At 38.1% G+C, this 17,577-nt stretch overlaps 2 protein-coding genes across 2 annotated transcripts; one reads left to right on the top strand and one right to left on the bottom strand.

The window, feature by feature from the left end:
- Positions 1-1,197: 1,197 nt before the first annotated feature.
- On the top strand, positions 1,198-4,187 carry LOC131986588 (keratin, type I cytoskeletal 13-like). The gene is made up of 7 exons (XM_059351659.1): positions 1,198-1,900; positions 2,027-2,109; positions 2,228-2,384; positions 2,471-2,632; positions 2,739-2,864; positions 2,981-3,198; positions 3,948-4,187. The coding sequence occupies exons 1-7, from the start codon at positions 1,355-1,357 to the stop codon at positions 4,087-4,089; spliced, it is 1,434 nt and encodes a 477-aa protein (XP_059207642.1). The 5' UTR covers positions 1,198-1,354; the 3' UTR covers positions 4,090-4,187.
- Positions 4,188-7,075: 2,888 nt separating this feature from the next.
- krt98 (keratin 98) lies at positions 7,076-13,813 on the bottom strand. Its single transcript, XM_059352434.1, is given in 7 exon segments — positions 7,076-7,182; positions 7,980-8,244; positions 9,660-9,785; positions 9,942-10,103; positions 11,302-11,458; positions 11,594-11,676; positions 13,460-13,813. Coding segments are annotated over 7 exon segments (1,254 nt in total).
- Between the last annotated feature and the right edge of the window lie 3,764 nt (positions 13,814-17,577).

Consider the following 17,577-nt stretch of genomic DNA (forward strand, 5'->3'; position numbering starts at 1 on the left):
GTTGCTCCTACTTGCAAGCAAAACGTGAAAAATCTAAAAAGAAGAGTGTAAGCATCTGTGCAACTAAGCTGCTCAGAGCTATACACTACAGTGTATACAAACAAAAATGATATCTCCAGAAAGAGAAAAATATCTTCACACATATTTAACTGGGGTTTCTAAAATATCTTCCACATTATTTATAGCCGTTTAGCACATGCACGAGATGAGTTTGCAACCTCAAAATGAAAAGCAGCAATAAGAAGCCACATCTGGTTTGTATTACTCCAGGCTGTGGATGTGCACTATGTGTTTCTTAGCAGGAAATAAAACAACTCTTTGTTAGATTTAACCAGAAGCAAAATGTTCTAAATAATACATCCATTATTCTTATAATTGTCAGCACTTTTAGAAAGAATCCAGAACTACAAGAAAAAGTTTAAATGCCTGTAAAGACTTGAAGAGAATACTGTGGGTAAATGGAATGAAGCAAACAAGCAAAAGCGTGTTCCTGCTTGGGCATGATGCACATGCCAACACACAGCGCCAACAAGACTAAAGAACACCTGAGGTGAGCGTCCCGGCAGCGCTGTGCCCGGTCTTGAAGGCTCCAGTATCGAGTTACATCATTGACACCACTCACATCTGCAAAAACTGCTTCTAACTGGCGACCCAGGAGGCAGTTGTTGTGCAAAACTGGATGTCTAATATGAGAAAAATACCTGAAGTATGACGAACAGTAGAATCAGAGCTTAAAAGATGATTTATATGGGAGATAACACAGAGAGAAGGGAGGTGTGTGGGAACAAGTGTGCTGGCTGAGAGTCAAGTGAAAAACAACATACTGATTCATTTTTACAATGTTTACCGTACAATGCTTGTTGCCTTGGTAACATAACAGGTTTGGCTGGCATGGTATTGCTCCAGAATCATAGCATAAAATCCAATAAAGACACCTGAAGTGAATAACTAACCAGAGGCTGACAGTGACAGGCGTGGTAGTTTTTACAATGTACACTATACTCCTCAGAATAAAAGATAAAGGTTCACATTGATGCCCCGGTTGGAGCGATGCAATAATGAAGCCATTGTTCAAGGTTTGAATTCTTTCATTTGATTGCGTAACAAAATGGGTTTAAGTTTAATCCCTCTTTATCCTTGTGCTTGTAACAGAAAGTGAACCTGAAGGGTGTGTGTGAAGGGTGGGGCAGTGCAACCATTTTAGGTAACGCTCCTCCCTTTAGACCTGCTCGTCTCCACCCACAGCACAGGCAGCAGCAGCAGCATGTGCAGGATAAAAAGGGATAGAGGCAGAGCCGTGCATCTCAGTCAGTCTCATTCTCCTCTAGGCAGGCAGAACTCCTGAGCACTCAAGATGGCTTACAGAAGCAGCTCCACTTACTCCTCCTACGGGGGTTCAACTTCAGGTGGCTATGGAGGTGGAGGCTTCGGTGGTAGTGCAGGCTTCGGTGGTGGTTTCGGTGGTAGTGGTAGCATTCGAAGAGGTTATGCTTCCAGCGTGAGTGGTGCAGGTGGCTCAGGAGGAAGAATGTCAGTTTCTTACGGTTCCGGCAGAGCAAGTGGTGGTGGAGGTGGTGGAAGCAGCTACAGCTTCAGCTCTGGTGGAGGCTTCGGCGGAGGCTCTGGTGGAGGTGGAGGCTTCGGCGGAGGCTTTGGCGGAGGCTTCGGTGGAGGAGCTGGCGGAGGTGGAGGTGGAGGCATGGACTTTGGGACCAACGAGAAGGCCACCATGCAGAACCTGAATGACCGCCTGGCCTCCTACCTGGAGAAGGTGCGTAGCCTTGAGAAGGCCAACGCTGAGCTGGAGCTGAAGATCCGCCAGTTCATGGAGAGCAAGACCTCCCCCGCTGCACGGGACTACTCACATTTTGAGGCCATCATTGCTGACCTGCAGGGAAAGGTAAGTCACATGATATGAATGGCAAAACATAGGTATCCTACTACTATCCAGTCTCTGTGCAGTGGGAGACAGTTGATGAAATAACTTTACTGATTATATCAAATGAAACGTTGCTTCATCACACAGATCCAAGAAGCAACCCGTGTCAATGGAGGCATCTATCTGTCCATCGACAATGCAAAACTGGCAGCAGATGACTTCAGAACAAAGTAAGAATGGGGATGAGAGACAGAAAGTGTCTAAATCATATAGCAGAATTACTCAGAAACAAAACATGAAAAATGTATCCATTGAGGTGTAACTGTCTGATCTCTTGCTGCCTCACAGGTTTGAGAATGAGCTTGCCATGCGTCAATCAGTGGAGGCAGATATCGCCGGTCTCAAGAGAGTGTTGGATGAGCTGACACTGGGCAGATCAGACCTGGAGATGCAGATCGAAGGCCTCAAGGAGGAGCTGATCTTCCTCAAGAAGAACCACGAGGAGGTGAGTCGCAAACAGTCATCGGAGTGCTTTTCGTATCTATTTTGCTGCAAACATCCACCTTCAACCAAACCTCTTTTATGCAACAGGAATTGGCAGCCATGAGAACCCAGATGACTGGACAGATCAACGTGGAGGTGGACGCAGAAAAACAACCAGACCTGAGCAGCATCATGGAGGAAATGCGTGAACAGTATGAGGCTGTGGCTGCCAAAAATGCAAAAGAGCTTGAAAACTGGTTCCAATCACAGGTAAGACTGAATCAAGACCAGAAAGGTGACTAATATCTCATTGCTTATTTAGACAGTTATTTATGTAGTTATGCATGACACTGATGTTCCTTCATGTCTGCTACAGACAGTGACGCTGACCCAGGAGGTGGCCGCCAGCACAGAGAGCATCCAGACATCCAGGACAGAAATCACTGATCTCAAACGTACTCTGCAGGGCCTGGAGATCGAATTACAGTCCCAACTAAGCATGGTAAATGATCATGACCTGGTGCAAATTTTGCACACAGTTTATTGCACCCACAGTTTATTCAAGTGTATTCATTCTTTCTCTTCTCCGCCCCTGCTCTCTTCACATTCCTCCTGCAGAAAGCCGGCCTGGAAGGCAGTTTAGCTGAGACACAGAACCGGTATGCCATGCAGCTCAACGGCCTCCAGATGCAGGTGACGATGCTGGAGGAGCAGCTGGTGCAGATGCGTGCCGACATGGAACGCCAGGGCCAAGAATACAAAATGCTGCTCGACATCAAGACCAGGCTGGAGATGGAGATCAGTGAATACAAGAGGCTGATCGACGGAGAGTGCAGGTAATTTGTCTGCAAGTAACAATTCTGTCATTTCATTATAAACACTGTAAAATTATACGGTAACACTTTAAATAAGTGTTACCGGTTAAATAGACCATTTATAAATGGTAAACAGATAGTTTATTAATGTTTAATCATCATTTATAAACCATATATAGGCCATTTAGAATGGTGAATAGAAAATGTAATAATGTTGAACTATAATTTATAAATGCCAAATAGATTACTTTACCATAAACAAACATAATTATTAGTTTATTAATAGCTAAAAAATATAGCAAAAAAGACACAAAATGAGAAGACAGACTGACCAAAAAACAACAACACAGAAGACACAAAATGACAAAAAAAGACACAAAATGACAAAAAAAGACACAAAATGAGAAGACAGACTCACCAAAAAAGACACAAAATGACCAAAAAAGACATAAAATGACCAAAAAAGACACAAAATGAGAAGACAGACTGACCAAAAAAAACCCCACAGAAGACACAAAATGACAAAAAAAAGACACAAAATGACCAATAGCTTTTAACACCATATCAAGTATGTAAATGATTTCAAAATTATTCTTATACCTTTAAGAAATTGCTTGAAACCATTTAAAGATTAAATATGTATAGAATTTTGTAAATGGTTAATAATAATTGGTTTATAAACCATCTATAAACATCACTTAGATGGTTATTGTAAAGTGTTACCAATTATACTAATAATTAAAACACTGCAATTCTCCCCCCTCCCATAGTGCCATAAGCTCTGGAATGCTATCGTCCAGCAGCAGCAGCAGCACCAGCAGAAGCAGCGGCGGCGGCAAAGTGGTGATTGTCACAGAGGAGATAAAGGATGGAAAGGTGGTGTCCTCCTCCACCTCCACCACCCGCACCTAATCTGTCTCGTGCAGTCAGAGCAACACAAGGGGCCACGCCTGAGGACAACAATATACACAACATATGATCCCAATACCTTCACATACACATGTGAATGCAATAAACGGCTGCCAGTTTGTTGAAAACCATTTTGTTCCGTTTGACTTATTTGTGTCTTTATTCCAAATTATTTCCTGGTTTTCATGCTGATGAGAGATCATTTATGTATTTGGTCTGACATATGATTATTTTTTTATTAGTACATTATGTGGTTATTTGTTTTTAGATACACTACCGGTCAAAAGTTTTAGAACACCCCAATTTTTCCAGTTTTTTATTGAAATTCAAGCAGTTCAAGTCAAATGAACAGCTTGAAAGGGTACAAAGGTAAGTGGTGAACTGCCAGAGGTAAATAAAAAAAGGTAAGCTTAACCAAAACTGGAAAATAATGTACATTTCAGAATTATACAAGTAGGCCTTTTTCAGGGAACAAGAAATGGGTTAACAACTTAACTCTATGGAGTCTTGGGCTATTTTGTCCATTTTTGAATTCTTTTCATGTCTTTGTAAGTCATTTTGTGTCTTATTTTGGTAATTTTGTGTCTTTTTTTAGTCATTTTGTGTCTTTTGGTGTCTTTTTTTGTCATTTTGTGTCTTTTTTTTTGTCATTTTGTGTCTTTTTTTTGTCATTTTGTGTCTTTTTTTAGTCCTTTAGTTCAACATAAAATGTGATTTTGAATCTTTTTTTTACTTTCAAAACACTATCATGCTCAATAAAGAATTTTAAATGTTGCAAATGTGCATTAATTTCAGAGTACACTGAGACATTAAACTGCATCATTTTCAATTAAATTCTGGAAAAGTTGGTGTGTTCTAAAACTTTTGACCAGTAGTGTAAGTGTGTAAATCCTGCTAATTTAAATTATCATAACAAAAGGGTGTTGCCACACTATACCTGGAAGTGAAGAGATAGAACAAACTGAGGCTGTGAATATAAAGTCTCTGCTATGCATCACGAGGCTAGTTGGGTCAACCTGAGCAAACAGCAATAATGCTCACTCTGCTCCCAACAGAAACCATTTGAAAATTCATTTTTAGGAGGGCCACTACACCTACTTCATATGAATTATTATTTATATTTAGCCCCGATGCCTCACAACAATAGATGTTTGAATCAGCTTTTTCCTGCAGCGCTCATGCATGTTTGTCTGTGAGAATGATTTTTACTCTCTGGGTGTTGGACTGGACTGACAACTTGACAGGGGAGCTTGCTTTACCCTGACCCAATGCATGCTGGGATAGGTCCCAGTCCCTCATTGCACTCCTTAACCTCCAGAGACCCAAGCTTTTGTTTGGTATGTATTGTTAGTTTCTCCTAGATATTTGATATTTTGGATTTGTAGGACATGATAAGTACAAAAACTAAGCAATGTCTTTGAACAGGAAGTAGTTTTTGGAAAAAAACAACAACAAATTGGTTAATTTTACTGTATAACACAATTAATTCACCAGTGTATAAAACTTTTATTTCCTTACATTTACTCCCTCTCTTTGGAAGAACGATATTAAAAGTCTATTTGTTCTCAAATGAGTACTTCCTGATTAGCAGAGTCGTAGCTTGTTGCTATTGCTAAAAATAGTCAAACTTGCACAGAATATCAAACTACAAACATTATTAAGCACAAATAAAGAAGTTTTAACCATAAAATCTGATCAGATTTTGTACCTGGTCCACTTTTGTCTGGGTAAAAGCTGTTAATTGACTTTAGCAAGGTGCTGCCATCTGGTTTTTACACTAATTGATGTATTGTGCTTTTTCTAGAGTGTGTACTACTGAGAACAACATGTTATAGTTAAGCAGAATTAAATATAAGGTCCATAAAACCTAAAATGAAATGTCCACATATGAGGACGCAGGGTCCCAGGAGGTTAAAGGTGCATCAGCCAATGTTTGGCCACTAGGGGGCAGACCATGTATGGGTTTTTTTTTTTAAAGAAAATTGAAAACAAATGGTGCACATTTATTACAATTAAAGTTTTACATGTTGCAGAAAAAACAATAGTAAGTATTTATGGTTTGCAATAGAAAAGATTAATAATTGACCCTGTTGGCACCTTAATGAATCCTCTCAATAGTTTCACTCAGGTCTCTTATATAATGGTTGTCCGTGGGGAAAAATGCTATTTAAATCACAAGAGTTTTTTAGCTGCACTTATAATAATCCATACCTTTAAGCCTAAATAAAATATGAACAGATGGGTTGTATAAAAATTCAACCCCAACACAGTTGTTGGGAAGTTAGCTATCAAAACTACAACTGGTTTTTGTACCAGGCTGTAAACATGTTTGTTTCTGCTGTAAAATTGGGCATTTTAGTCGATGTGGATTTGAGCCAGCCTCCAGTGGCCCTTCAAGAAACTGCAGTTTTTAGCACTTCCAGGTTTTCAGGCTTTTTTTTCAGCACCAGAGGTTTCTGTTAGCGAACAATGCCTTTGCATCTATCAGAAACAGCAGCTTTATAATCCTATTGAAGCCATAGCCAAATTATTAATTGTCATTTTATCTTTGCTTTGGTCTCCACCAACCTTAAAGGAATGTTTGGGCCTTTAGCTGCTACATTTTCTAATCTAGCTAATGGCAAATTTGTACAGTAATGAATTGTTTTTTGTAACTTTCACTGCTGTTTGGTGCTGGCTAGTTAGTGTACAGTAGGTTTATTAGAGCTTGTTTGCTATTAAAAATGAAAAAAAAAAAAAAACAGCCTGTTGTGGGTGGTGACATTGAACACATATGTGCTCAATTGTTAAAATAAAGTTATTGATGCATAAGTTCAAGCTATTAGCAACCATAGTTAATTTGCACTGTACAAAAACATCCATTACCCACCAGCAAGAGACATTACAAATTTTTTTTAATACTTAGTTCATTATAAAATATAAAAACCACACTAACACGTTTAATTGAACTGCAAGATCTTTATTGATTTTGGCCAATGCTTTCAATTTATTACTCAATCTCATCCACGTCCACATCAACAGTCTTGCTGCTGCCAACGACCTTTCCATCCACAACTGTCTCCACCACTGTGATGACCTTTGTGACCACTGGGGAAAAGAACACCATCATCAGCAAATCACATCACATTTCTCAAATCCTGTTTAAGTGATAAAATATGTATTATATGCACGTGAAAAATAGCTTACCTTGTTTTGTACTGGGAACAGAGACAAAAAGAAAGAAGAAAACATTAGTCGAAATCAAATCTACACGGCAAAAAAGCCAACTTGTATTTTTTGGCCTAAAACAGTGATTTAAGTTGGTAAAACTTGGAAATATAAATTATTGACATTTAGGGCAATAATGTAAGTTAGCACAACAAAAGGAAGCCAGTTGTCTGCTCAAAAACAAGTTTGTGAGTTGTTGTTACTTATATCTTTAAGTTGGGGTTCACAACAAGGGACAATAGTTCTGATAACTCTTATTTCTTTGTTGTGAAATGCAGGAGAGTGGTGAAATTCGGTCATTCGCGGAAGCTAGCGGCTAACTGATGCTAGCGACGCTGCTTGTTACAGCTACAAGAGTAGCCATTAGCGTATCAATGCTAACTCAACATTGTGGTCGCAACATTAGCTGACATTTCATGGCGGCGTTGCAATCGTGCCAATTCAGCACATTGCAGAAGTTAGCAGAAGTAAGGACTAAAAGTTATTACAATGTAAAATTATAAGTTAGTACAACTTACAGCTGAGTTGACAAAAATCAGAATTCAGAGTTGAGCAAACTCAAAAACAAAACTTAAAATATTTTGTTTAATTGTCCAACTTAAAATTTTATCGAAGTTTGTTGCCTTGAAATTTTGAGTTCACCCAACTTTTCTTTATTTTGCAGTGTACGTTGTCATGAATTCAAACTGTTGTTGGATATTCTTTCTCTATAATTTCTCTCTCTCTTTACCTTTCGTCCTCTCCATCCAGCAGCCTCCTGTACTCTGCGATCTCCAGCTCCAGCCGGGTCTTGAGGTCCAGCAGCATGTCGTACTCCTGCTTGTTGCTGGCGATGTTGGCGTGGAGCTGGGACAGCTGAAGCTCCAGGCTGGTGACCATGCTCTGGAGGCTAGCGAGCTGTGCAGCGTAGCGGGCCTGAGTCTCTGCCAGGGTGCCCTCCAGGGACGCTTTCTGTTGTGGTTGCAGAAAGAAAGTATTAGGTGCGTAGGCAGTCAATGAGGACTGGAGATATTACTATTAATCAGTGGTAGAATGTAACTAAGTACATTTACTCAAGTACTGTACTTAAGTACAATGTTGAGGTAATTGTACTTTACTTGAGTACTTAAATTTTATGTAACTTTATACTTCTACTTCACTATGTTTTCAGATAAATATGTACTTTTTACTCCGCTACATTTAGCTGACAGCTTTAGTTACTTTTCAGAGATTTAACTTAAAAACATTATAAATTTAAAGTAATAAGCTATTTTTTATAAATGAAACCTTATAACAGTTTTTTAAGTAGTTAAATGAGCCCTACCTTGAGAAAATGAACATAAATGCATCAATAATAATAGTAATCGATTAATATATGTAGAACATATAAACCAGTCTGAGTGGGGTCATTCTGCATAATGAGTACTTTTACTTTTGATACTTTAAGTACATTTTGATGCTGATACTTTTATACTTTTACTTCAGTAAGTTTTGAATGCAGAACTTTTACTTGTAGTGGAGTAATTTAACAGTGTGGTATTAGTACTTTTACTTGAGTAAGGAGATCTGAATACTTCTTCCACCACTGCTATTAGTGAGATATTAAAAAATGATCTGCAAGGCTTGTTAGCATGGTGTACAATTAGCATCATGTGATTCTGTACTTCTGTAATTCAGAATTAACCATATTTATTGTGTAGAAGAGTGATACCAATCACATGTATGTACACTAAATATGAAACTACAGTGCACAGCCAGTTAGCCTAGCTTAGCATTAAGACAGGAATCAGTGAATCAACTAGCCTGGCTCAGTCTAAAGTTAACAAAATCTGCCTTCTAGACTCTTTAAAGCTTACAAATTCACATTATATTTTGTTAAGTGCCAATGTAAAAGCGACCTGTTGTGGACTTATGGAAATAACTGCCTTAATGCTAACTGCTAAGCTAGGCTAATCATCTGCTGCTAGCTGTAGCAGATATGAGAGTGGTATCTTCTCATCTAACTGTCAGCAACAAAACATATAGGCGTGTTTCCTGAAACTACTTATTTGAGTCCTGTCTGCTAATGATATTGCATTTAATTACGTTTTGAGTTAAACACATTTTCTGCATTTTCTGATTACAGTTGCAGTTTTAAACACATGGTTAACGTTGTGAACTACTTAGTTAGGTTTAATAAGAGTTCATGTTTGGGTTAAAATGTCCAGTTCGTAACATGAACGTTGATTAGAAAGTAATAAAGACCATGATCTGGAACAGGGACCTCATTTTTATGAGACCAGGCTGATTTAGTTAACAATCTACAGTGCTGTTAATATGTGTTGTGGCATCACAGTGTCACATCCAATGGATAATCAATAATTTATAGTTAATATATGTTGACATACCATGCTCAAATGGGACTGCAGTTCAATCTGGAGCCTCTGGAGGGTGCTCTTCAGTTCCTTAATCTCTGTGCGTGATGTGGACAGAATCTCTGTGTGTGTGATAACGTCCTGCTCCACCGCTGCAAGCTGGACACATCAGAAACACAACATTCATTGTTAATAACATAATGACATAACGACTATTGTTCATAGTCAATAACTGACAAGCTACTATCAAACTAAATAAGATCAATTTAACTCATTAAAGGCCGCCAGATGGGCTAAGCAGTTATAACTTCTCACCTTGTTCTGGTACCACGACTCGAGTTCCTTGCGGTTCTTGCCGATCACGCCCTCGTAGTGTTCCCTGATCTCGGACATGACCTTGTTCAGGTCTGTAGCGGGAGACGCGTCCACGGCCACGTTGACCTGTCCGCCCATCTGGCTTCTCAGCAGAGCCAATTCCTGCAGGAGTCAAAGGACAACGTCCCAGTCAGCTGGAGTAACAACTCAAAATAATTCATATAGATAGATAGATAGATGGATGGATGGATGGATAGTTAGCTAGCTAGCTAGCTAGATAGATAGATAGATAGATAGATAGATAGATAGATAGATAGATATACTTTATTTATCCCAAGCTGGGAAATTACAGTGTAGCAGCAGCATTACACACAGAGACAATAACAACACTATTAAATAAAAAGAACAACCTAGGCATACTTCAAGCAATAAAATATAAAAATACAATAAAATGTAATGTAAAAATAAAGTGTCTAAAGAAGGAGTATGTATTAAGGAGTAGAATTCCAGTGCAGAATAAATATGAATATGCAGTATAAAAATGTTGGTGCCATGAAACAATAAGGTGCAATGAACAGTGTGCATAAAAAAACGAATGAACCAGACTATTTGTTATTGTACAGTGTGATGGCATGTGGAAGGATGATTTTATATTAAGACAAGAATGTCCATTCTTTCATTATCCTTAACCACTTATGCAAACTTGGGTTATGGGTGCTGGAGCCGATCCCAGTCCACCATTCTCTCATCCACTCCTATGGTCAATTTAAAGTCACCAATTAAACTTAAGCTGCATGTCTTTGGAGAGAACCCACACTGACACTGGGAGAACATACAAACTCCAAGCAGAAGTCGAACAAGAGTGTCCATTTGATTATTTTTGTAGTGCATTGCATGTATGCTCTTCGTTCTGCGTGTGAGTGAGTGTGTGAAAGACAAACAGCAGCAATGAGCTAATGGAGGGAGAGAAGAATACGAGGAAGTGTGCAGGGGGAAAAGGGGCAGCGCTGGGAAAAGGAAGAAGGCGGCAGACCTGTTTATAAAAGCATTAAGCTAACATGGGATTTCCTCAGTGTTATCAGAGGAAAGGTAGAGGACACGTGTACAAACTCTGACCAGCTTACGCCTCAATAGAACGCTACAATAAACTGTGACAAAACTATGAATAGCTGCTGAGAAGATGGATGATGATGAGTTTCATCAATCAGCGTGTGCACACACAGAGTGGGTGTTGGCCTGTGCTCAGGAATGTGTCAGAGATGTTGACACATATAAACTCATCAGTTTTGCTGCTTGTGAAACTGCCATCAATAAACTTTTGATTGATTAGAACGGAAGACTGCTTCTTTGTTCCACTCACCTCTTCGTGGTTCCTCTTGAGCATGATGAGCTCGTCCTTCAGGGCCTCGTACTGACTCTCCAGGTCCATTCTGGCCAGGTTCATCTCATCCAGGACCCTCTTCAGCCCAGCGATGTCCGCCTCCACGGCCATCCTCATGGCCAGCTCGTTCTCATACCTGAGGACAAGCAAACAGGTCAGAGGGGGTTTAGTGGGTTTTTAAGAATAGAAGTTGTCAGTGAGACACGAGTTCTCGCTTTGACGCCTGTGTGAAGTTTCCCTCATCGTAGAGAGGGCCGAGGAATGCACTCACTTCATTTTGAAGTCATCAGCAGCCAGTTTGGCGTTGTCGATGTCCAGGACGGTCTTGGCGTTGAGCCTGGAGGCGATACGGATCTGAGGGGGCAAACAAAAACAGCAAAACATGTCAGAAAAAGAGCTCTTTGTACAGTTTTTCGGTAACACTTTACAATAACCAACTAAGTGATGTTTATAGATGGTTTATAGACCAATTATTAACCATTTACAAAGTGCTATACATATTTAATCTTTAACTGTTTTAAACCAATTTCTTAAAGGTATATGAATCATTTAAAAATCATAAACATACTTAATATGGTGTTAAAAATTTTAACATTTGTGCAACTAAAACTATTAATTATAATTTAATTGTTTGTTAATGGTAAAGTAACTATAAACTTACATTAATATTCCATCTATTTGTCATTTATAAATGATTTAGTTAGTTAAACATTAATAAATTATGTATTTACCATTCTAAATGGCCTATATACGGTTTATAAATGATGATTAAACATTAATAAACTATCTGTTTACCATTTATAAATGAGGGTTATTGTAAAGTGTTACCAGTTTTTCTTTATGGGATCAACATGGTCACCATGATGAGTTTTTTGAGGCCGATAGCTGGAATTACTTGACACACTAATTAATCCATTAGTTGATATAAGGAGGACATAAAAAATGTAGTTCTCTTCTTAAAACCCACCAGGGGAGGGGAGAGCTGGGGGTTTAAGTAGGGCTAAGGCAACATTTTGTCAGTTTGAACTGATTTAGTTTAGGTTGTTTTTAAGTCATATGCCAATAAGCGCATTTTTTTTAAAGCAAAACTAGAGAATGCTTTAGCCAAATGAAGCCCTGTACATGCATATTGGCCTTACAGTTCATCTGTTATAAGCTTTGGTGTAACTCTTTTTGGGGGTCTAACCCTCACCCAACTCCTATCCCGTACCCTACCCAGGCAGCTGGGTTCTAGGGGTAAATAGTTAGAATGTACCAGTAAACTAGCTTTCCAGGCTGTTGCTCCCAAGCTTTGGAACAGCCTCCCTCCCTCACTGCGCTCAGTAGATTCTGTTGTCACTTTTAGAAGCCAACTGAAGACATTTTCATTTGTTCAGGCTTTTGATTAATTGTTTCGGGACTGCTATGGTTGTTTAAATTGCTGTTGTTTTGGTCCTTTAAAACTTGTATGTACATTTTTATGTTATGTGTATGATTTCTGGGGGTCGCCAAATCATTTTGGAAGTCAGCTCTGTCTCCACTGTGTTAAAGTGTTCATGTGTTTTAATCTTTTTGGTCACTTAATGCCTTTTTTTGTTAATTTTGTGTCTTTTTAGGTCATTTTATGTCTTTTTTTTATCATTTTGTGGTCAATTTGTGTCTTTTTTGGTCATTTTGTTTCCTTTTTTTGGTCATTCTGTGTCTTTTTTTAGTCATTTTGTGTCTTTTTTGGTCAATTTCTGTCTTTTTTGGTCTATTTGTGTCTTTTTTTGGTCATTTTGTGTCTTTTTTGGTTTAAATTGCTGTTGTTTTGGTCCTTTAAAACTTGTATGTACATTTTTATGTTATGTGTATGATTTTTATGTGAAGCACTTTGTGACTTCTGTCTGTGAAAGGTGCTATATAAATAAAGTTTACTTACTTGCTTACTAAATAATGACATTAAACTTAAAAATGATCACTGTAACACTGGACGCTGCCAGCAGGATGTGATGCACATGAGGAATGCATCTGGTATGCGTGTCATGTGCTTCCTGATAAGATGGCTATTCAAATGTCACCTGTCATTACCCCACATGGAGAACATAACAATAGAAATCTCCCACACACTGAAAGATGAGAAGATAAACACACACACGGAAACACATATCTGTCTTACCTTGTCCTTCAGGTCCTCGATGGTGGCGAAGTAGCTGGTGTAGTCGTGGCAGATGACGGTCCTGCTCTGGTACCACTCTCTGATCTGCTTGTCCAGCCGCTCGTTCTCCTTCTCCAGGGTGCGAACCTTCTCCAGGTAGGAGGCCAGGCGGTCGTTCAGGTTCTGCATGGTGGCCTTCTCGTTGGCTCCCACGTGGAGGTCCAGGCCGTCGGACAGGTTGAAGCCCCCGGAGGAGGAGGAGGAGGGTCCGTAGTTCATCTGGCCGCTGGAGCTGGAGATGCGGGTGCCACGGCCGCCGGCTCCCCCGTAGACGCTCATGGTCCTCTGACCGTAGGATCTGGTGCTCAAAGACATGCTGGGAGGTCTGGATCTGGATCTGGATCAGGTAGGATCACTGGAGTTGATCTGCAGTTGGAAGCATCACTCCAGTGTCCGTGGTTATATAGCTCCACGGGCACTAAAGTGGGAAGGGCTAGGAGGGGCAGATGAAAAGCAAGAATGTGGCCAACAGGTTATAACCCCCTCCTCTGTGTAATCTCTCCATCAGCAGGGTGTGGTGGCTGCTGCTAGGGGCTCAGCCACCTTCTTTCAGGTCCAACTTGTGACTCCACATTTTTTCACATAAAGGGGATTCCTTGAATGCTCGTCAGTTCTTGAACCTTTTGCACGTTGTAATTGCAGCTTTACTTGTTTGGAAAGCAGGTTAAGATGCACACACATGGAGTTTTAAATAATGTGTTACTGGAGATGTTTCTTGTAAAGTTTTCACTCACAGAAGTGACAAAAATGACACATAGCAGTGACAATTTCGCCTCAGTGAAACTTGGGGCCAAAGGTTGAGGCCGAGGCATTTCTAAGATAGTTAGAGTTATTTTTATCACCTAAGCATTTAGGTGAGTTGTGATAATGTTATGCAAAATAATTAGTCAAGGAATCTGTATCAATATGTGTCAAAATATACACTACCGGTCAAAAGTTTTAGAACACCCCAATTTTTCCAGTTTTTTATTGAAATACAAGCAGTTCAAGTCAAATGAACAGCTTGAAAGGGTACAAAGGTAAGTGGTGAACTGCCAGAGGTAAATAAAAAAAGGTAAGCTTAACCAAAACTGAAAGATAATGTACATTTCAGAATTATACAAGTAGGCCTTTTTCAGGGAACAAGAAATGGGTTAACAACTTAACTCTATGGAGTCTTGGGCTATTTTGTCCATTTTTGAATTCTTTTCATGTCTTTGTAAGTCATTTTGTGTCTTTTTTAAGTCATTTTGTGTCTTTTGGTGTCTTTTGTTGTCATTTTGTGTCTTTTTTTAGTCCTTTAGTCCAACATAAAATGTGATTTTGAATCTTTTTTTTACTTTCAAAACACTATCATGCTCAATAAAGAATTTTAAATGTTGCAAATGTGCATTAATTTCAGAGTACACTGAGACATTAAACTGCATAATTTTCAATTAAATTCTGCAAAAGTTGGTGTGTTCTAAAACTTTTGACCAGTAGTAGTAGTAGCAGTATATGAAGTAAAGTTACATTTATCATACAATGCTTTTATGCTGTTATGGAAAAACCTTGAACAAAAACAGAACAAAGTCAAACACATTTTATGCAAATATGTTCCGTGATCTACACTGATCATATCAAACAGGAAAAGCTGAACGAAACATGTTTGGTCGTGCTGAATATTTCATCATCAGTATCCAAATCACACAGTGAGGCCTTTAATTGTTATTTATTTGTTGCCATATGTACAATAATTAAAGAGACACAGTCTGAGATCTCCAGCTCACATTAACTATGCTCATTAAATATGTAAAAAAGCAAGTGACACCAGCAAAAAAAGAAGAAGTTTGGGTAACACTTTACAATAACCCTCATTTATAAATGGTAAATAGATAGTTTATTAATGTTTAATCATCATTTATAAACTATATATAGGCCATTTAGAATGGTAAATACATAATTTATTAATGTTTAACTAACTGCATCATGTATAAATGACAAATAGATGGTATATTAATGTAAGTTTATATTTACTTTACCATTAACAAACAATAAAAGTATAATTAATAGTTTTAGTTGCACTCATTATAACATTTTTAACACCATATTAAGTATGTTAATGATTTTGAAATGATTCATATACATTCATATACATTCATATACCTTTAAGAAATTGGTTGAAAACATTTAACGATTAAATATGTATAGCACTTTGGTTAATAATTGGTTTATAAACCATCTATAAACATTACTTAGTTGGTTATTGTAAAGTGTTACCGAAGTTTGTACTGTAAAAATGTACTGTTTATATAGCAATCTGTGAAAATATCTCCTTAAAAATACTTCTGCTACTAACTTGTGTGGAGAATCTGTCAACAGGCTACTTAATTAAATTTGATTTGCATTCAATCAAACATTTCTTTTGTACTCACATTAAGTATTGCCAAAACACATAACTGCCACATAACACCAAACCCTAACCGACACTGGCTCTATTACACACAATAACTATTAGTGATGACTCACTATGATGATGAGCATTCAAGTTGTTTTATGCTGCAGTTTCTCTTATAGTACAGGAAAGTTTCATTTATTCTTTGTTTTTGGCTTTTAAAAAAAACAAAAACTTCTCTATTACTTGCAGATTCAGATAAATAATACACAATATAATCAACTCATAAATGAAAATGCATTATTTCAGATTAAACTACACTTTTAAAAATATTTGTAGAAATAACAGTAAAACACTGTCAAATTGTATGATAAATAGGGCATAAAAAAGAAAATTGCATATCAACACAATAGACACTTTTAATAACCGAAAATCAAGGAATAGTACAAAACTTTTGAAAAACTTTTGAAAACACACAGTTACTGTAAAAATATTCAAATGTTCGTGTAAAATGAATGGAGAAACACCATATTTTCACTAGGACACAATTACCCTAAAATAAAGGGACTACTCAGTCTAAATTACAGTTTTTGCTGATATTCACAAGCACATTTACAGTAGAAAACCGACGGTGAAGTTCTGGCAACCACAGCTGCCGGTATTTTACCTTAAATTAAACAGATTTTTTTTACAGTGTACCTAGCTGCCCTCAAAAATAAAAACAATGCATTTAATGCACAAGGTGTGTATGTATCTAAGCTTTCAAGTTCGAGCATTAAATATCTTATCTTTGCACTGTATTAAATTAAATGTAGGTCACAAAGGATTTGCACATCAACATCAACAAATGTAATTAAAATCAGCTCCGCTTTCACCAGCTGCAACGAATAAAGTGATTAATAAACTGTTTTATTATTTTAAGAGTGACATGAGCGTGTCATAAACATGACATGGGATGTGTCATGAACATTAATGACACTTTGAAGTAACATTAATGCTCATGATACTTGTCATGTCATGTTTCTGACAGGCTTGTGGGACTCTTATGTAGACACCTTCAAAATAAAGTGTTACCATATCTTGCTTAAGTCACAAAGGCATGTTCAAAAAATTGCCTAAATCATTTATTACTCTTAAGTTACATAATGTACACACAGTGTTATTACTATGCCAATAGCCATCCTTTGTTACATCCTTTTTGAGTGAAATGATTAATAAATGTCATATGTTACACTTTTGGTGAAGTTTTTTGTGTTTCCTGCAAAAAATGAGTTAGGCGATTATTTTAACAGGGTGAAGGTTGAGTTCAACACAATGAGATTAACATTTCCTAAAGGGCCTGTTTTGCAAAGTGTAAGGTTACATTTTTCTCAGCCTGGACATGTTGTCTGCATAGCTTCAGGTAGTTAAAAAAAAGGCTAAAAACAGGTCAAAGACACTGCAGGTGCTGTTGCAACACGCCTTCATTAAATCTATTGTAACATTGGGAAATGATGTAACAACAACCGATGATTATCACAGACAACTTGTAACGTATATTAAAAATGTCCCAGCTAGATTTTATTGCATCGTTCACATAGCAGACGAACATCCCCATGACAATAGAAAATGATCACCTTTCAGTCATCTCTGTCAACAACAGACTCTTCAGTCAGCAGCAGCTGATAAGCAGCAGGGAGAGGCTGCAGAGTCTGAAGAATGTCAGTCAGCTCGTCTCTTCAAACAT

This window comes from Centropristis striata, chromosome 1 (genome assembly GCF_030273125.1).
Source record: "Centropristis striata isolate RG_2023a ecotype Rhode Island chromosome 1, C.striata_1.0, whole genome shotgun sequence".
In the NCBI taxonomy this organism is placed as follows: domain Eukaryota; kingdom Metazoa; phylum Chordata; class Actinopteri; order Perciformes; family Serranidae; genus Centropristis; species Centropristis striata.

Bases quoted from the DNA above. Each gene is read 5' to 3' on its own strand.
- LOC131986588 (XM_059351659.1), top strand. From the start codon at position 1,355: ATGGCTTACAGAAGCAGCTCCACTTACTCCTCCTACGGGGGTTCAACT. The intron at 2,110-2,227 runs GTAAGAATGGGG...GCTGCCTCACAG, and splicing joins GCAGATGACTTCAGAACAAA to GTTTGAGAATGAGCTTGCCA. The intron at 2,865-2,980 runs GTAAATGATCAT...TTCCTCCTGCAG, and splicing joins TACAGTCCCAACTAAGCATG to AAAGCCGGCCTGGAAGGCAG.